Below are 20362 nucleotides of genomic sequence, written 5' to 3'. Positions count from 1 at the left end.
GGCTCAGGTGCAAACGGGCTTTCCCTCATTGTCACTCAGGTACCTGGGTGATTAGGTGAGGGGAATAGTGGCCTTGAGTGTGAGGGCGGAATAGAAGTGGGGAGTAGAGGTGTGTACTCTGGGCTGGATGGTTTGCACCTGGAAGGAATGTTCTCCAGCCCATGTTTATGATCTCTAGGAATTAGCTAGCTAGCCCTGAGAGGGCCATTCTTCTCTCCCTGGCCAACAAGTCTTCTGGCATCAAAGCATCAGAAACACCTGGTTAATATAAGCCATTTTTACATTTATCTTTCATCTCTAATTCTCATATGTCCTCTTGTATCCTTGAGTTAATTTGGATGTACTTTGAAGTACAAGAGTATTTTATTTTGTGCCAAGAGGACTATAAAAAAACCTACTTTTGTGAACTTAATTACTGGGCTAATATTTACTGAGAAACAGGTTTAGGAATCTGCCTGTACTAAACTAGGTGCTGCTTAGGAGATATTTAAGAGAATTCAGCTAGTTGTTGGTTTTCTTGAATTTGCGGTTGTTACAATGAATGTTTTTGAATATTTGAAAATTTTTGAAAATGTAAATATTTCTTATTGTATACATGGGCTTTTGTAATCAAGGAACTAAGATGTTATCTTTTCTTTTTGAGAGGGAAATAGCATTTCCTTTTTTGAATAAAGCGTTACCTTAAAGGGTAATCGTGGTCATTACTAGAGTACTCTGTCCTTTAATTGATGAATAAGCTCATTATTTTTGCTGTTACTCATCATACTATGGAATTTTGGAATGGACACACTTAATGTGAATTTTAAAATATCATGAGAAGTTTTTTTTCAAGCAAGATTTACTCTTAAGCCCTTCATATCTGTCTGTCCGTCCTTGTCACATTATCTCAGTCAAGGGCTTATGAAACAGCTGTTATTAAACTTCATGGTTGTTGTGATGGATCGTCCGGATGATCTCAGATTTATTTCAAGCTTCAGTCATTAGAACATTTTCAAGCAGTATTTGTTGCATATGTGTTTTACAGTTAATGTTTTTTGGACCACATTATTTCATTGTTAATTTTTTTTTGTAATTATACTGAACATTTCTTTTGTCTTTGGATAGCTCAAGTCACTATAGAGGAAATCACTCCTCTTGTCCCCCCACAATCAGGAGACAAAGGACAAGAAGATCTCACAAGCTATTTTCTTGAAGCACTTTTAAAATATATAGTAATTCAGGTATGTTTTATCTTCTTAAATATTACCCCTCTTACCATCATTTTTCCATCTCTTACCATTGTTCTGTTAGAGTAGATATTTGCTTATTGTCCTGAAGGAGGACAAATTTTTGCTTTTGAAAATGTATGTTAGTATGCCTTTCCTGGAAAAAAAAAAAATCATTGGAGGGATTATTAATCCCTTAGGGAGCTAGAGAGAGAAATTTTTAAGTAGACTGTTTCATGTATAAACCTTCTTATGTGGTCCAGTTTCTAATCCTTTCCTTTATAATCAGCAGCTGTGGTCTTTAAAAAAAACTAATAACTGGTTTAGGGATCAACCTGCCAAGAAGCCAGTAGGGAGGTAGGCTGAGAATGGGGTGTGGGTACAGGAATGTAATTTATACTTCAACCTGTTTGTACTGTAAATTTCTAAGTGAATGTATTTTGTAAGGTAACCTCTTCATCTCTGCATAGGAAATGTGCATGTTCTGATCAGTGGGAACACTCAGCATATGTACATTTCTTGTAACTGTTCCAAACATAAAAATTCCCCATGCCTTAGAAACTAACATTATAAAGTTAATTTGGACCCTGAATGAGATTACCAAGATTTAAATCTGATTCCACATCTTACTGATAGTATGACCTTTGTTAAATTAACCTCTGTGGCCTAAAATAGACATAAAAATAATACATATCCTACTTTGGTGTTTGAGGGTTAAATAATTAGTGCAAAGTACTAGAATAAAAAAGTACATGATACAAGTAAGTGTTCTGTGAATAGTAGTTGTTACTGTCATTATTATTACCAGTTTTTCTTTTTTAAAAAGCAACTTTTACACTCCATATAGGTTTTTAAATGTTTTGTTGGTTTATTGAGATATAATTGGCATACAGTAAACTGCAATATTGAAATATACAATTTGATGAAATTTCTTATATGTGTACAACATGCAGCCATCACCACAATCAGTATAATGACCATATCACCCCTAAAAGTTCTCTGATGCCTTCGTAATATATCCTTTTCCACTCCTAACTGCTTCCTAATCGCAGGCAACTATTGATCTTTGTCACTATAGTTTGCATTTTCCATATTTTTATGTAAATGGAATCCTGTAGTACATACTTTTTTTTGGTCTGGCTTCTTTTTTCCATCATAAATATTTTGAAAATCATCCATATTGTTGTATATTTATAGTTTGGTTCTTTTTATTGCTGACTAGCTTTTCATTGTGTGGATATACCACGCTTTGTTATTCAGGTGATAATGAGTTTCCAGTTTTTGGCTATTGCAAATAAAACTGCTGTGAATATTGATAAACAAGTCCTTGTGTATACGTAAAGTTTCCTTTTTTGTGGGTAAATACCGTTAGTCAAACAGCTAGGTTGTAGAGTAGGTATATACTGATTTTTTAAGGCGCTACCAAGTGTTTTCCAAATGGTTGTGCCTTTTTACATTCCACTAGCAATCTATGAAACTTAAAAGTTGCATCACATCCTCATCAACAGTTGGTATGGTCACTATGTAATTTTAGCTATTCTAAAGTGAATGTATAGTGGTATCTCACTGAAGCCTACTCTGGGCTTTTACCATCCCCCTACTTAGATATCTTCCTCCCCCTACTGAAATTCTCACACCCTGTGTTTTACTGCTCTTTCCCCTTCTATCCTCACCTCCTTACTTCATGGACACTGTCCTCACCTCCTCGTGCTCAAAGTCCCCACTGGGCAACTGCCTCTACTATATCCCCTCCATTGGAGGCCCTACTTCTTATGCAAGCTCTGATTACCTGCACTTGACTGCCACTGCTTTTACTCCTTCTCTACTCTCACATATACCTATTTTGTATGACTTTTAAGGCTGAATTATTCAGGATGGGGCAATGGGGAAAAGAACATTCATATCTTTGTCATTAGTAGAGCCGAGTTTGAGTCAACTTTGAAAATTTTCCAGAGCATACTTTAACTTCTCTAAGATTTTTGAAATATAACTTATATAATGCATTTTCATGGCATTAAACCCTCATTTTAAGATTTGTCCTTTATATATATTTAGCGTGTATATCGTTAGAGTGTAATAGATTAGTGTATTGCTTAAGTAACCTTTTACAAGCTTGTTTATAATAACTAATAACTGTTTCTGTTTCATGGAATGATTCTCATTGTATTTTTTATTATTAGGTAAAAAGTTTAGAATGGAAGAACAAAGAAAACCAAGAAAGGGGATTTTCATTTTTGTTTTCACATTTTAAGAAATATTACTTGCCTTATATTTTCCCAAACATCTGCAAGGAGAATAGTTTATATCATCCTGTACTTGGTAAGTAGTCTTTGGAATTTTCTAAAAGATCACATGTAAGAATAAAATATACTTCATTTTAAAGCTGGCATTTGTTACCTGAAGAAGACGGATAACTTTAATATTTTTATTGATTCCTTAGAAATATACCTTGATTCATATAGAAAGTGGAATTCTATTAATAGGAAAGTTTCGCTGAGAGTGAAGAGATTTTTTTTTAAAAAACATATTCTTTGGGTCTCACCAATTGGAAAAGTTAACCTACCAGCAATATTTGTGATTATAAATTAAACTTAATTCTAATATTTGTATGATCCTTAAACTACATTATAAATTTTTTTAAGGCCACCCAAGGGTTTTATTTAGTATGTCTTATTTAAATTATGTATGAATAATTACAGTGTCATATGTTTTGATGATATATTATCCAGTATTTAGTGGCTGTGCCAAAATGGCTGTGTGAGCCTTGAAACTAGAACCTTCTTGACAAATGTTGGGTTAGAAGCAGACCTTCCATATATAGGAGGCACTGGCAGTCTGTATGTGGAAATGTTCTTTTTGAAGAAAGATTTTCCTATTTTAAGCTTTGCCAAGTTTAGGCAACTCATAGGTTTAGGCATAACCATTAGAGCTAGTAGAAAGGAATTAAATTAGAGTAGCAGATCTTTGCCATTGAGAACAATATTTACTTTAAAAATATTTTTGCTGTAAAAATCAAGGAAAAATTCTCATACTTTGTATTACTTCATAATTTGTGTCTCAGTCTTAGGTTAATTGAAGTGAGTTCTCATTAATTTCAAATGGCTCTGGAAGGTTCTCTACTTAGGCAAGATTCATTAAGCTTTTCAGTGATAAAATTGCAAAAACACGTTTCCATATATCAGCCATATATGGTTCACTCTTGTAGATTCCATGCTGATATCTAGCAAATTATTTTAAAATGTCATTTTTGTACCAAATCTACTTCTAAAACAAGAGTATCATGACAGGTGTTTTCTCAAATGTTTAAAAATGCATATTTATCTAAGCATAATTCTTATTTTGGTCTTTGTTTTCTTTTTATTTTTCATAGATATCCCACAGGTGAGACCAAAGCCACATTATGTTATGATAAAGAAGGATGCTGAAACCAACGAAGCAATCTATTGTACAAAGGAGCCTTTCATTAAGGCTCGGGTTATTGTCATTCGTTGGCTGGTTTCTTTCTGGCTTGAGCCAAAGCCACATACAGGACCTCATATTCCTGGGATGGAAGGTGAAGTCTTGCCAAAGAATATTCAGGTAATACACCACATAAGGCAAACTTGTTAAAGTTAAAAATGGCTTAAGAGATATGTCTGTGGATTTAAATTGCCTTATGTGTAGAACACTTTTAAAGCAAATGATAGTATTTTCTTTGTATAAATGTATTTTATGAATCCAAATTTTAACAATTATTATAGAATTGATAGTTTTTTTAATAAAAAATAAAACTTGGAAGACATAGAAGATAATTCTAGTCATATATGAGTCTCAGCTTTTAATTTGTTTCTGTATTTTATATTAGTTGTGCAGTATTAAAAATATTCTGAATTGTACATACAGATTCTTGCAGTTGGAAGCAATCTGTAATCAAATGGTTGTAGAACCATCATAATTCTTTTTAGATTTCCAAAGCATTCACAGAATGCTGACTTAAAATCTTATCTCCCAGGGTACTTGGCTGGCCCAGTCCATGGAGCTTGTGACTCTTGATCTTCAGGTTGTGAATTCAAGCCCCGTGTTGGGTGTAGAGATTATTTAAATATAAAGTCTTGGGCGCCTGGGTGGCTCAGTCATTTAAGCACCCAACTTTGGCTCAGGGCATGATCTCACGGTTTGTGAGTTCAAACCCACATCAGGCTATCTGCTGTCAGTGCAGGAGCCCACTTTGGATCCTCTGCCCCCATATCTTCTTGTCACTCCCCACTTGCACGTTCTGTCTCTCTCAAGAATAAATAAACATTAAAAAAAAAATCTTTTTTAAAAAAAATTTTTAACGTATATTTTTGAGAGAGAGAGAGCATGAGCAGGGGAGGGACAGAGAGAGAGGGAGACAGAGAATCTGAAGCAGGCCCCAGGCTCTGAGCTGTCAGCACAGAGCCCGATGCAGAGCTCAAACCCACAAACTATGAGATCGTGACCTGAGCCGAAATCAGATGCTTAACTGACTGAGCCATTCAGGCGGCCCCCCAAAAAAGAAAATCTTAAAAAAATAACGCCTTGCCCTCATCTCATTTCCCCTTTTTTCAACAAGGGCACTGAGTCTAGAAATGTGATATAAAATTGTACGGCTATACAATGGAGGGACTAATCTATAAACTTCTAGTATTTCTTAATTAAATAGTTGGTCTTTTTCATACTTCATTATCACTTTCTCCTTTTTCCTCAGTGTGTGTTTTTCCTGAACTTATCTATATTACAGTATTTATTTTATAATTTTTATTTTCCTTTTCTCAGATTTTCTTCATTTAGTTTAAAATATCTTATACTGTGTGTGTTTTTGTATGACTTCTTAAATCTTTCACAAATTAAGTGGAGGTATAAAGTGGGTGTTTAATTGATTAGCACTCAGAATATTTCAATTATATTCCCCCTTAGCCTTTATCTGCAGCCGACTATGGGTATGTTTTCCCTAAAACTTTGTTTCAGTGTCTCTACACAGAATTATTAAATATAGAAACTCTCAAGCAGAACTATTTTCCATGATCTCAGAACTTAATGCACTAAAATCATGGAGGTTTTGATTAGGAAGGCATATTTGAGATTATTTACTTAAACCCTCTTGTTTTATAGACGACAAAACTGAGACTAAAAATTGAGTAACTTAATGGAAACGAATTTGCCATACCATGATATAGTGCTACTACTATCATAACATGGTAGTAATTTCCTTATCACCAACCTTACTTTATCGCTAGTCTTAGGCTTCATCTTTAGTCATGGTGAAAAATCTTTTAAGTTAGTAGAATATAGAATGTTCTCTTGAGTTTGTTTCTTTCTTTCCTTCCTTCCTTCCTGCCTGCCTACCAGCCAGTCAGCCTATCTTCCTTTGTTCCTCCTTCCCCGTTTCCCTTCCTTCCTTCCGATTTTATTTTTAAGTAATCTCTACACCCAGCATGGGGCTCAAACTTACAACCCCAAGATCAAGAGTCACATATTCTACCAATAGCCAGCCAGGCACCTCACTCTTGGGTTTTTTTTTATATTTTCTTTAGGTGTCATTTCTACTTCTGTCATAATTTTTTTTTTTTGCCATTCCTTTGTTTTTTTGTAACTTGTTTGTACTGCAAACATTCTAAAAGCAAATTTAGATGGATAGATGATTAGTGAGTATCACTATATTACTTATGTGTTGAATTATTTGGATTGCCACTTAATTATTTAGAATGGATTCTAAATGAAATCTATGCCTGGGGTGCCTGGGTGGTTCAGTCCATTGAGTGTCCATCAGATTCTTGATTTTGGCTCAGGTCATGATCCCAAGGTTGTGGGATCAAGCCGTGCATGGGCTCCATGCTGAATGTGGAGTTTGCTTAAGATATTCTCTCCCCCCCCCCCCACCCTTGTTCTCCTTTCTACCTGTCTCCCCTGCTCACTCATTCTCTCTTTGAAAAAAAAAAAAAAAAGTCTATGATCTATGCCCAGTTTTAAACAATAGTGTAAGTTATTTGTGGAATGCTTTGAGTTCTACCAGTATTTGCTATTAGAAAGCAAAATCCCAGGGTGCCTGGGTGGCTCAGTAGGTTAAACATCCAACTCTTGATTTCGGCTTAGGTCATGATGTCACAGTTCGTGAGCTCGATCCCTGCATCAGGCTCCTTGCTGGCAGCATGGAGCTTTCTTGGGAGTCTCTCTCTCCCTCTCTCCTGCCCCTCCCCTGCTCTTGGCTTCTCTCTCTGTGTCTCAAAATAAATAAACTTTAAAAAAAAAAAGCAAAATAGCAAATTAAATGATTATGATACTCTCCCTCTTTTCTTTTTATTTTAGAGAGCAGCTGCTAGTTTGGTATCCAGAGAAGAAAACAAAAATGATAATGCTGATAAAGCAGATAGAACTACAGAACCAGAACAGTCCCATTCTAATACAAGCACTCTCACGGAGCGAGAACCTAGCTCATCCAGTCTCTGCAGTATTGATGAAGAACATCTCACAGACATTGAAATAGTTCGCAGAGTTTTTTCTTCTAAAAGAAGTAATGTGAACTTTGTCACAGAGATATTTCGTCAGGTAAAGTATCTTTCAGTAATTTTAATTTCTAATGTAGACTTTGGTTTTTAATGTTGAATATACTGACTTTGAGCTATTTAAAATTCCTAATAGAAATGTTTGTTTGTTTGAAGTTTATTTCTTTTGAAAGAGAGAAAGAGAGAGCATGAGCAGGAGAGGGGCAGAGAGAGGGAGAGAGAGAATCCCGAGCAGGCTCCAACACTGTTAGTGCAGAGCCCAATGCAGGGCTCAAATTCACAAACTGTGAGATCATGACCTGAACCAAAACCAAGAGTTGGACACTTCACCAACTGAGCAACCTAGGAGCCCCTTAATAGAAATGTTTTTTAAAGTTCATATTTAATTTTAAATTTAATTTTAATTTTAAAATTTGCTATTTTAATCTTTTAATATTTTCTATTATTTATATTTTTTAGTTTATGATGAGTTTAGTTTAATAACCAACCATGCTCCTTCTTCTGTTATTAGAACAGTTTTCTTAGTTACTCACTTTCCGGTTTGAAACTTTATTTCCTACCATTTGATTAGTAAATTAAAATTATTTTATCTTTTATTCTCTACAATCAGTAAAAAGTGGTTTATGAGTATAAGAAGCAATGTTTTCATTGCCTTTATCCTCCTCTCAGAGGCTCAGTTTTGTCCTCTAAGGCATTCTGAAATTAAAGTTGCGTAAGGTAGATATTTGGGGACTAAAAGAAATGGAGAGAAAGAAAAAGAATAAAAAGTATCATATAAGGATAGCTAGAAATTCCTAAGTGCACATTCTCAATTACATAGAAATTTTATGGAAAATAAACCTTATAAAAACTAATCATTTGCTCTTAATAGCAAAGGTACTTAACTTTTGCAGGTAAACATCATTGAGTTTTGTAGCTGAAGGGGATCATTCAAGTCTCACAGCAAGAAAGTGGTAGATTTGGGACTAAAACTCCCAGATCCTGGTTCCCCTGGCAGTGCTGTTTATACCACATTGCCTTCACTTGCAAGGGAGCTGTCTAGGCAAAGCACATCTTCACCTCATATATGTATTGATATGCAAAACAGAGGCATCATTAGCTTTGTAAAGAAACAAACTTGCCTTGGCTTGTTTCAGCGGCACAAACACTAAACATTAGAATGATACAGAGAAAATTAGCATGGCACCTGCACAAGGACCACAGGCAAATTCATGAAGGGGTTCTATATTTTTGTGTTCATGAGTACAAATGTATACAATTATATACAAATTGATTGTTTCATTCAACCCCAATAAAGTGACTATCACAATAAAAAAAAAAAAGAGACCAACTTGCCTTACCATTTTGTCCAGCTTTGGCAGTGGTTCTGGTTGCCAAATTTTACAGTTTGAGTTGATAGACTATTTGACAAATGGGAAGGGAAAGATATTTGGCAAATAATGCTGGAATAATTTACTTGTGGGAGAAATCAAAGCAAGCTTATAGAACTATTCGGGTTTTCGAGTAATAAAGTTTGTGTAAGTTTATTTTTCTAGGAATTTGTTCATTGCATTTGTTTTCAGATTTGACAAAAAGTTCATTACATTCTTTTATAAACTTTTTAATATCTGAAGCATTTATATTCATGTTCCTCCTTTTCATTCCTGTTAGTATTTATTTGTCTTTTTTTTTTTTTTTTTAAATGATTCTTGCTAGAGATTTGTCATTTTATTAGTCTTTTCAAGAATGAGCTTTTGGCTGTTAGTCCTCTCTGTTTTATACTTGTTTTTCTGTTTTATTATTTTTTGCTCCTTGTTATTTCATCTTTCTACTTGATTTTGTTTTTTTTTCCCCTAGCTAATTAATTTTATTCTCACATTTTTCTCAAATGATTTTTGAGGCTATTAATTTACCATATGTACTGTTTTATCTATATTTTACAAATTTTGGTGTATAGCATTTTTTTGTTATTATTCACATGTAAATATTTTCTAATTTTCATGTTAATACCTTCTTTGACCTTTGCAATATTTATCAATTTGTGTCTTCCAAACAGTTTTCTGGGTTTTTTTTTTCTTACAAATTTTGATGTGATTCTTTTAGAGAATATAGTCTGTATGATACTAGTTATTTACAATGAATTGAAACTTATGGCTCAGAATGTAGTCATTTCTCATAAATGTCCTGTGTGCTTGGAAAGAATGTATGCTTCTCTGTTGAGTTCAGTGATCATTAACGTCTGAACTTTTCTATATCCTTACTAAAGGTTTTTGGTCAGTTTGCCCTTACAGTTATGGAAGTCTTATACTCTGATGATTTGTCAGGTTTATCTTTGTAGCTCCATAAATTTTTCTTTGTATATTTTCAAGCTGTATAATTAATAATTAAATACATACAAGTTGAAAGTTTTATATTTAAATGTGGCTCAGCTGTTTAAGCATCTGACTCTTGTTTTTGGCTTAGGTCATGATCTCATGGTTTATGAGTTCGAGCCCCATGCACAGTGCAGAGCCTGCTTGGGGCTCTCTCTCTCTCTCTCTCTCTCTCTCTCTCTCTCTCTCTGTTCCTCCCCCACTTTGCTCTCTCTCTTTCAAGATAAATAAACCTAAAAAATTTTTTTTGAATGTGAATTAAACATTTTATTTTTATGGCCCTTTTCACCTACAAAAATTATTTTTGCACAAAGTCTATTTTATTTACTATTAGTGGATTTATACCACTTTTTTTTTTTTAAGTTTATTTATTTTGAGAGAGAGAGAGCGAGCGAGCAGGGAAGTGACAGAGAGAGAGGAAGAGAGAAACAATTGCAAACAGGCTCCATGCTGGCAATGCAGAGTCCAACACGGGGCTGGAACTCACTAACTGAGATCTTAACCTGAGCCGAAACCAAGAGTTGGATGCTTAACTGACTGAGCCACCCAGGTGCCCTAACTTTCTTTTTATTATGAACTAGCCTCTGGGGTGGCTGGCTGGTTCAGTGGGTAGAGCATGGAACTCTTGATCTCAGGGTCATGAGTTCAAGCCCCCTGTTTAAAAAAAAAAAAAGAAAGAAAAAAAAAGTAGCCTCATACATTTTTTTAAACAATCTTTTAATTTTTAACTCTTTTATATCATTAGATTTTGTATGCCTCTTGTAAATATGGTTTGATTTTTAAAAATCTTTGTCTTTTAAATGGAATATTTATATTATCATTGTTATGTTTGGATTTATTGGTAGCATCTTATTTTGTTCTATTTTTTTTTATCATGTCTGTATTTCTTTTGTGTCATAGTCTTATTTTTTGCTTTCTTTTTAATTGATACTTTTTCACTTTGTATTCTTTTACTGTTACTTGGTTTGAAAGTTATATTCTATTTCTTTTTCTTCAGTGATTATTGTATAAATTTTAACATACATAATTCACTTTCCAAGGACTAAAGTTATTTTTTTACCCTTTTTCTAATCAGTACAAGGATCTTAGAACCTTATTACTCTTAATTTCCCCCCCCCCCAACTTAACCTATTGTTATTATTGAATAATTCAGTTCTATTTTATGTGGTTGTGGTTTAACTCCAGTATTATTATTGTTCTGTGCATTCAGTATTGATTTACGTTTAGTTATCTGTTTATCATTTTCTGTGATTATGATATCTTCCCTTCCAGATTTTTTAGAATCACTTTCCTCTGCTTGAATGAAGTTCATCATTTAGTGGATGATTCATCATTTTAGTGGATGTCTGTTGGTATCAAATACTAAAAATTTTTGCCTGTCTGAAAATGCCTTTTATTTTTGAAAGACTTTTTCTACTGGACATAGACTTCTAGATTAACAATTATTTTCACCCAGCACATTTTAGATACTCAGATACTTTCCCACTGTTCTTTGTTTTACGTTGTTGCCGTTGAGATGTCAACCAGCAGTTGAACTAATAAGTCAGCTATCTTTGCTCTGGCTCTTTTTAATATCTTCTTTTAGTATTTGGCATTTTACATTTTACTGTGGTATGCCCAGATCTAGGTTTCCTTTCATTTATTCTTTAGGGGATATTTTAGGCATACTTCATTTATGGATTAATATATTTTGGCAATTCTGGAAAATTTTCAGCCATTATCTCTTTAAATATTGCCTCTGTCCCATCTTTTTCTTGTCTTTCCGGGACTCTGGCAAGATGAATGTTAGATCTTTTTTACCTTAAGTGTCTGTTAACCTCTCATTCATATTTTCCATCCCTTTGTCTCTCTATGCTACATTCTGGGTACTTCTTTTTTAATTACAACTGCTTCTGGAAATTGGCAAGTCTGCTCAATTTTATTGTTTTCTAGTTCTTATGTTTTACTTATTTATACTAAACATAGTTATTTTATATTGGTTGATCATTGTAATATTCCTGAGGTGTTTGTAGATCTGATCATACCATATTTTGTTTCTATGTTCTCTTTCTTATTGTGGTGTATTCTCTTAAGGTTTCTTCCAATATTTCATGATTTCAGAAATTTAGAATTTTGACTCTGAGCTTTTTCATCTTACATCTTTATTTGCTGATTTGGTTTATTAAAGGTTGATTCTCTCAGAAGTGAGTTGCATTTGCTGCCTCTGGGTGCAAAGAGACACTAACAACCTGTCGTTAAACTGAATCCTTGATTTGAGGTTCAAGCTAGCCACATAATATGAACACAGAATATAAAACTATGTTAAGGCTAACTTTTAGTTACAGTGTGTCTGGGGAGATTTTTGTTGTTATTGTTATCTACTCTGCATCTAGATATGGGCAGTTTTCTTTACAAACTTTTAATGGTTGGGTTTATTTCTCATTCAGCATTGCACTGACAGTACGTAGTTCTGACTTTGTTTAGTTTTCCTGTTGTTCTCCCTGCTTTGGCACAATAGGTCCATGGAAACCAAAGTAATTGGTTCCACTCAGAGTGAAAGCCAGCTTTCTTGCTCCTCCTAAAACTTAGCTCACTGAGTTTGGATTTCATATAAGTTTTTATTTTTGAATATTTTTTTCTGCTTTTTGGCTTATCAATGCATTTAAAAAGATTAAATTTGGGGCACCTGGGTGGCTCAGTTGGTTAAGCATCCAACTTTTGATTTCGACTCAGGTCATGATCTTGGGGTCATGGGATTGAGCCCCGTGTCAGGCTCCATGCTAAGCATTGAACATGCTTGGTCTCTCTCCCTCTCTTTCTCTCCCTTCCCCTCTCACACTCTATGTAAATAAATAAACATAAAAAATTAAAATAACAAAAAGATTAAATGTATTTTTAATATACATTTTGATTTTTCAATCAGAAGGTTTGTTGAGTTACTAGTCCACCATACTCTTGGAAACAGAATTCCCCTTATTGAGTTTTTAATAATGCTCTTTATATTTAAAATTTTTTAATTTGCATTTGCTTATTTTTCACATCTGCCCTAGTCCCTTTTTGCAGTGGCTCATTCATTCTTTATTCATATTCATTTTCTTAAGTAAAACATGTTAAAAATGTTCATTTTATATTCCTTATTCTACTACCTCTATCAGCTAGTTTTTGTAGTTTTGGCCTTCTTGGTTGTTGTTTCTGTTTTCACCCCTGTTTGTTTATTTTGGGTTTTTGTGTTACGGATTTACATTTCTGTGGAATTTTGTGGGAATTACTTTGAAACTTGGGTTGAAAGATGTGTTCCTCTAGAGAAGAAATGCTCTTGCTTCTCCCAGGTATTTGGTGGTCCTGTCAACCTTGGTTTACTTTATTTATTTTTAATTTAATTTTATTTTAATTTTTCAGTAAGCTCTATTGTATGCCCAGCGTAGATCTTGAACTCATGACCCTGAGATTAAGAGTCACATACTCTACCAAATGGGCCAGCCAGGCATCCCAGCCTCGGTTTACTTTAAATTATAATTCTCAGTTTATGATTCTTCCTACTTTGCACCACTCAAAGTTATGTGATGATCAGCCTGAGAATATGAATTTGCAGGAAAGGGTGTTCTTCCCTCCTATTCCCCTACACTAAGTCAGTAGACAAGTTTCCTCACTGACTCTTCTCTGGAGTTGAGATTTTTTGCCTTCCCCTCCTAGCTCACCTTTGTATTCAGGTTGCCTACATTGGTGTCAGTTTTACACATAGAAGCCTGATCTGTCTCTCCCCTCTGAACAGGTAGCTATTTAAACCCAACACTCTAGGCTATCCAGGGCAATAGCCAGCAGCTTCATTGCTCACTTGCTGTCTGGATTAATACACACATTTTGGTCTAGACTCAGAATATCCTTACAATCTGAGCCATTCATTTAAAAAGGTCTGTTGTATTTTTTGATGTGACAGTTTTTAGGTGTTCTATGCAGGAAGATTCCAGGATATCTTTTAAATGATATTGCTGGAGACTGAAGTCCTCGGAGATGTTTTTATTCTGATAATTATTTTTTAAGTGATTTTTAAGGCAAAACTTAAGGAAAAATAAATTTGAGGATGGTGACACCAATGGATCATTCATGTTTTGAAAAGGGATTAATTTCTAAGATTAGGTATATATTGGGAAAGCTATTTTTACTTGCAGTAATGCTGATAAATTTTCAAAATTGAGAATTTGTGAAATAGTTTCTTTACTTACTTTGAAGGCTCAGATGTTCCACAATATAGATAAAATACTCCATTAATTATCAGGTATATGACCATGTAATGACTTTGCCCCTAGCAGTCCCAGCTAGAGCACAAGTCTTTCTATAGGCAAATAAGTTTAGTAGAAATATATTTACTTAATGTTTCTCAAAATTATCATCCTCAAAGCTTTCACAATTACTGTTTTCCCTATCTGAATTTCCATCCTTCAACCCTCCTTTCTTTCCTCTTTACCCTTTATTCCTTTTTTTTCTAACCTGATACTCATCTTTTATTACTTCTAAATATGGCTACACCGGAGAAGTCTTCCATGACCACCCAAAAATAGATGCACCTGTATGCATATGCACACACACAGACACATGCACACATACACACACATAGTAAGTATCTTTTTATGATGTTTTTGAAAATTATTTTCTTCATAGTACCTCTTCTGAGTTTTATATTTATTTAAAAAATTATTTTTAAAATTTTAATCTTTTTTTCTACCTTCCATGAATACTTCTCATATTCATTCATCATATCCTCAGTGCCTGGCATAGAGTAGACACCTAATAAATATTTGGTGAATGAATCAAGAAGTTCTGTAACTGTTGAGTACCAGGTACTTTATTAGTGCTACCTGAGGGCTAACATTTATTTCTAGAAACTAACTCTTGAAATAATTTGTTATATAGTTGATGATGTTATTTTAGGGCCAGTGTAATGATTGAGTTTTACCTCAGATGAAGATATTTATATTGTTATTTGTCTTTAAAACAAAGATACAACTATAAAGCATAAAATCCCCCAAATCATTTGAAATGATAAAGTTATTCTTTATGTTCAATAGAAAGACATATATGCACTCCAGGCTTTATATATTTATGTCTGTATATGTATAATTATATCTGTATATGATTATACCTACATATATAATATTTCATACATATGTATATAATTATATGTGTGTGTAAATTTTTTTTCTGCAAAGTCACTTTAAGGCAATAGATTGAAAACTGTGGTTTGAGGCTTCTGGGAAGTCAAAACTATTTTCATGACAAAATAAGATTTTATTTACTTTTTTCACTGTCATTTTTTCATGAGTGTGAAGTAAAGTTTTCCAGAGATACCTGATATGTGCTATTGTGTCAGATTGAATGCAGAAACAAGCAGATAAGAGAATCCAACTGTCTCCCATTTATTTATTTATTTTTAAATGTGTATTTATTTGAGGGAGGGGGCAGTGAGCAGAGGAAGGGCAGAGAGAGAGGGAGAGAGAGAGAATCCCAAGCAGGCTCCATCTCAGGATCTTGAGATCGTGACCTGAGCTGAAATCAAGAGTCAGATGTTAATCGACTGAGCCACCCAAGTGTCCCCCCACTGTCTTTTATTAAGCTAAACATTAATGATATTTGCAAAAATGTAAAGCAATGTATTTTGGAAAACCTGTTATTTGTGTTAACATATAGTAGGGTAGGGGTTCTGAGACCAAAATGCAAACCACTGCTTTCAGAAGACAGTGGGGTGCCTGGGTGCCTCAGTTAGTTAAGCATTGGACTTTGGCTTGGGGTCATAATCTCACGGTTTGCGACTTTGAGACCCTCGTCAGGCTCTCTGCTGACTCAAGCTCAGAGCTTGGAGCCTGCTTCAGATTCTGTGTCTCCTTCTCTCTCTGCCCCTCCCCCACTCGGTCAGTCTCTCTCTTTTTCTCTGTCTTTCAAAAATAAACATTAAAAAAAATTTTTTTAAGTTAAAGAAGAAAATAAAAAAGACGACAAAAAATTTCCCGGGTCTGCTGAATGCTCCCTGTACTTGATTTATCTTAAAGAATGTGTTTATCATAATCTGGGTTGATTAATAATACAAAAATATTAAAAATTCAGAGATCAGCATGTTTTATTACTGTTTATTCACTGAAGAAGAGAGTCATAGCTACCAAATTCACAAAACTGGATCAGATTATCTTCAGCTAATACTGTTAAATATTTGATTTTTCTTTCTCCTGTTGTTTTGATTCCATCTCCATGTAGTTTTTGTTTGTGTCGTAGTTTTATGGTCATAGAATCAAAACTGGAGATGACCTCTTGTAGGTCTATCTACAAACAAAATTTGCTGAACATATAGATTTAAATATGTTTTTTGAATGATAACTTTCCTTATTATCAGTTAATAATTGATGTGATTGGTGCTTCTTCATAGGGACAAGGTGCTGATGTATGGTTTTGAATGTTCTGGTTTCTGTGACAGTTATTTCTCATTGTAAATGTATAAATCGGCACTCTGGTTTTTATGCATCCGTTTTTTTGGCCATGGCTAATCTCAGTCTTTCCATAAGATTCATATTTAGTGTGTTGGCAAAATCAGACTTTAGAGCTTACAAGGACAAAGGTTATATACACTCTGGGTTTTAGTAAATTCATTAGGCCACTTGGGATATGGTGTGACAGTTTATGCGTTAATAAATACCAGCTCTGGATATTATTAATATTTTTTAAATGATTAAAACTTTATGTTTTAGATCAGCTTTAGGTTAATAGTAAAATTGAGCAAAAACTACAGAGGGTTTTCATGCTAATTTTAAAAAAGTTCATTTTTCAGTATCTGAGAATAAAACTTTGAGATTTTTTTCTTATACTTTGAACCTTTTTATTTTTTTAACATATTCTATTTTTTTGAGAAAGAGAAAGTGCGCAGGGGAGGGTCAGAGAGAGAGAGAGGGAGGTAGAATCCAAAGCAGGCTCCAGGCTCTGAGCTGTCAGCACAGAGCCCGACGTGTGGGGCTCGAACCCACAAACCACGAGATCATGACCCGAGCCAAAGTTGGACTCTTAATCGACTGAGCCACCCAGGCGCCCCTATACTTTGAACCTTTTTAAGAAAGCTGAGATGTTGCTGCAATTATGAAATAAATATTCTTAGAGCAGACAGTGATGATCCAAATCATATCATTGACCATTAAGCTGCTAGAATATGAGAATGAGAGTTTGGGAATGAGTTTGTTTCTTTAGATAAAAGAAAGTAGCAAGTATGTAAATTGCTAGGGAATTAACAACAGCAAATAAATAAAAGTTACCAAAACTGCATTAAATGTCCTGTTGATATTACACATTAACTTTTCATCGTTATCTTGGAAAGCTGATTTTCTTGGTTAGTTTCATTCAGATAAAGTACTTGACCCCATGATAATTACTAAATATACCTACTAATAGCTCTATAGGAGGAAGTGCCAGGGTTTTAGGTAAAGGTCTTGTGGCTTTTAGAGTTGAAATTAAGAGGTACTGGTTGTAAAAGGAAAAATTAAAAGCAATTTAATTCCATTTCTGTGTGTAAAGAGAAAGTCCAGTAAAAATGTAACCACATGAACACAAACATGCATAAAGAAAGGAATTTGGGTAGTGAGATTAAGAGTATTTTTACTGTTGGGGCCCCTGGGTGGCTCAGTCAGTTGAGTGTCTGACTTCAGCTCAGGTTATGATCTCATGGCTTGTGAGTTCGAGCCCCGCGTTGGGCTCTGTGCTGACAGCTCAGAGCCTGGAGCCTGCTTCATATTCTGGGTCTCCCTCTCTCTCTCTGTTCCTCCCCCACTCACTCTGTCTCTGTCTCTCAAAAATAAATAAACGTTAAAAATTTTTTTTAAAAAAAGAGTATTTTTACTGTTTTGTTTTTGCCTGTCTGAATTGTGTAAAAAGTTTTTTTATTGTGAATATGTTACATTTTTGTGATGAAAATATTTACTTTTTTTTAAAGTTAAAGCAACCCAGAAAAGTACATAAAGGAAAGAATAATTGTAAGATATTCCTTTTAATATTTTAAGTATTTGCCGTATTATTTAACTTATTTAACTTTATTATATGTAAAATGAAATAAAACTGCAATGTTTTTTCTTTATATGCTTATAGTTGCCTTTTACTTGTAATTTGTATTACTTCTTGGAGTCAGATTTAATTTTAATTAAGTTCCCATATCAAAGTTTATTGTAGTAGTAATCTAAAAAAATAATAAGTTACAAATGTATATTATCAAAAGTGATATTTATATTAAGCTTTGTAGGAGCATAGTTATTTCATGAAACGAATATTTTCATTCTGAGATAGCACAATTGAAACAAATCTTGGCTTCTTGCACTTGAAATCTGTGTCTCTCTACCGAAAGCATTTCTTTTTTTTAAGATTTTATTTTATTTATTTATTTATTTATTTTGTTTTATTTTAAATTTTTTTTTTTAACGTTTATTTATTTTTGAGACAGAGAGAGACAGAGCATGAACGGGGGAGGGGCAGAGAGAGTGGGAGACACAGAATCAGAAGCAGGCTCCAGGCTCTGAGCCAACAGCCCAGAGCCCGACGCAGGGCTTGAACTCACGGACCGCGAGATCATGACCTGAGCTGAAGTTGGACGCTTAACCGACTGCGCCACCCAGGCGCCCCAAGATTTTATCTTTAAGTAATCTCTACACCCAACATGGGGCTTGAACTCACGACCTGGAGATCAAGAGTTGCATGCTGTCCTGACTGAGCCAGCCAGGTGCCCCTACCAAAAGCATTTCTGTGTCATCGTATATACAAATTATTTGGAGACAAAAGTCTCTTTCTGACAATGAATTGATTGACTTTAACTTTTTAAGAGTCATTTATATCATACTTTATAACAAGATAAAAATGCATGTATTAGCAGTTTGTGGCAAAGAAAAAAGTATCACTATGTATGTTTTGTTTTTTTTTCCACTAGGCATTTTTATTACCAATTTGTGAAGCAGCAGCTATGAGAAAAGTGGTAAAAGTGTATCAAGAATGGATCCAGCAAGAAGAAAAACCTTTGTTTATGCAAGAGCCTGAAGAAATTGTGATTTCCTCTTCAGACTTACCTTGTATTGACAATGTCACAGACCGTGTTATTTCAATGGAAGAAGGAGAAAAGAGAGAAGAGGTAAACTGATAATACTTACATATTTTAGTATAAGTTTAATAGATGAGACTTTCATGAAAGTATAACACATGAACATACATATATTTAATAGGAAGTTAAAGATACCTTTTAATATATTTTGCAGCTTAGGTAATATGGTAGTTACCTCAGTTACCCTGTCTTAAAGCTCTTTGATGTCACAACTTTGAAAAATTAATATTGAGGTTATATACTGATTCTTTAATTCATTGTCTAGATCAAAATTAGATGCCATTATAAAAGGTGTAATAATTGAGACTAATAGGAGGGTGGCAGAGTACAGGAAGGTCCTGAGCTCACCTCTTCCCATGGACATATCAGGGCTACAGCTACATACAAAGGGACACTCACAGAGAAAGACCTGAGGACTAGGAGACCAGCTCTTGGATAGCTAAAGATAAATGAAAAAAACATGGGATGCCTGGCTGGCTTAGTTGGTAGAGCATGTGACTCTACTGTTGTGAGTTTGAGCCCCATGCTAGGTGTGTAGAGCTTACTTTAAAAAAGAAGAAAGAAAAAGCCACCTTGAGAAGGGTAAGTGTGGCAGAGAGGTAGTCAGGTTGGGAACCAAACCTCCCGTCCAGCAACCCACAAGTGGTTTGATAGCACAGGCACAGAGGTTCCTTTCTTGAGGAGCAAGGGATTGAACCCCACATTGTACACCCACACCCAGGAGATCTGCACAGGAAAAATGAGCCCCCACAATGTCTGGCTTTGAAAGTCAGCAGAACTTAACTTTAGGAGCTTTCAAAATCATTGGGCCTTAACTCTGGGACAGCTGGTGGGGGTGGGGGTTGCTGGTTGGGGAGGACTATAGGAAACTGAGATAATGCTCTTAAAGGTCCCACACACAATCTCACTCACTCTGAGACCCAGCACAGAGGCAGCAGTTTGCAGAGCACCTGAGCTATACGTGAAGGAAATTTATTGACTAATTTTAGCATATGCTGGAGGGGCAGGGGTCTGTAGGGACTTTTCTTTGGAAATGGAAACACTAGTAGGCACCATTTTCTTGCCCTTATTTAGCTAGCTATCTTAAGGGCTCCAGTTCTGACACTCTCCACCTACATTGCTAGCACCAGTTGCCCCACTTTGGCATTCCCCTGCAAAACCAGTCCACCCCTCCAGTAGACTCCCTCTTAAGCTGGTCCTACCCTGCCACAC

At 34.8% G+C, this 20362-nt stretch overlaps 1 protein-coding gene and 1 non-coding gene across 9 annotated transcripts in view; both read left to right on the top strand.

Annotated features, from left to right (window-relative positions):
- RALGAPA1 (Ral GTPase activating protein catalytic subunit alpha 1) overlaps positions 1–20362 on the top strand; it is a 269354-nt gene that overhangs the window by 61037 nt on the left and 187955 nt on the right. For all 8 annotated transcript variants that reach the window (XR_006218801.1, XM_007073726.3, XM_042989573.1 and 5 more), the window contains exons 7-11: positions 1105–1220; positions 3386–3524; positions 4576–4784; positions 7512–7751; positions 18983–19180. Coding sequence is in view for 7 of the 8 variants with exons in the window: in XM_007073726.3 (XP_007073788.1) it covers positions 1105–1220; positions 3386–3524; positions 4576–4784; positions 7512–7751; positions 18983–19180 (902 nt within the window). In the remaining variant the exon portion in view is untranslated. The remainder of the gene's footprint in view (positions 1–1104; positions 1221–3385; positions 3525–4575; positions 4785–7511; positions 7752–18982; positions 19181–20362) is intronic.
- On the top strand, positions 8837–8940 carry LOC122239823. The gene has a single exon (XR_006219208.1). It is a non-coding gene; the product is annotated as a U6 spliceosomal RNA (small nuclear RNA).

The sequence above is a fragment of the Panthera tigris genome, chromosome B3 (genome assembly GCF_018350195.1).
Source record: "Panthera tigris isolate Pti1 chromosome B3, P.tigris_Pti1_mat1.1, whole genome shotgun sequence".
NCBI classification, from domain to species: domain Eukaryota; kingdom Metazoa; phylum Chordata; class Mammalia; order Carnivora; family Felidae; genus Panthera; species Panthera tigris.
This window is presented reverse-complemented; position numbering and strand designations above follow the sequence as displayed.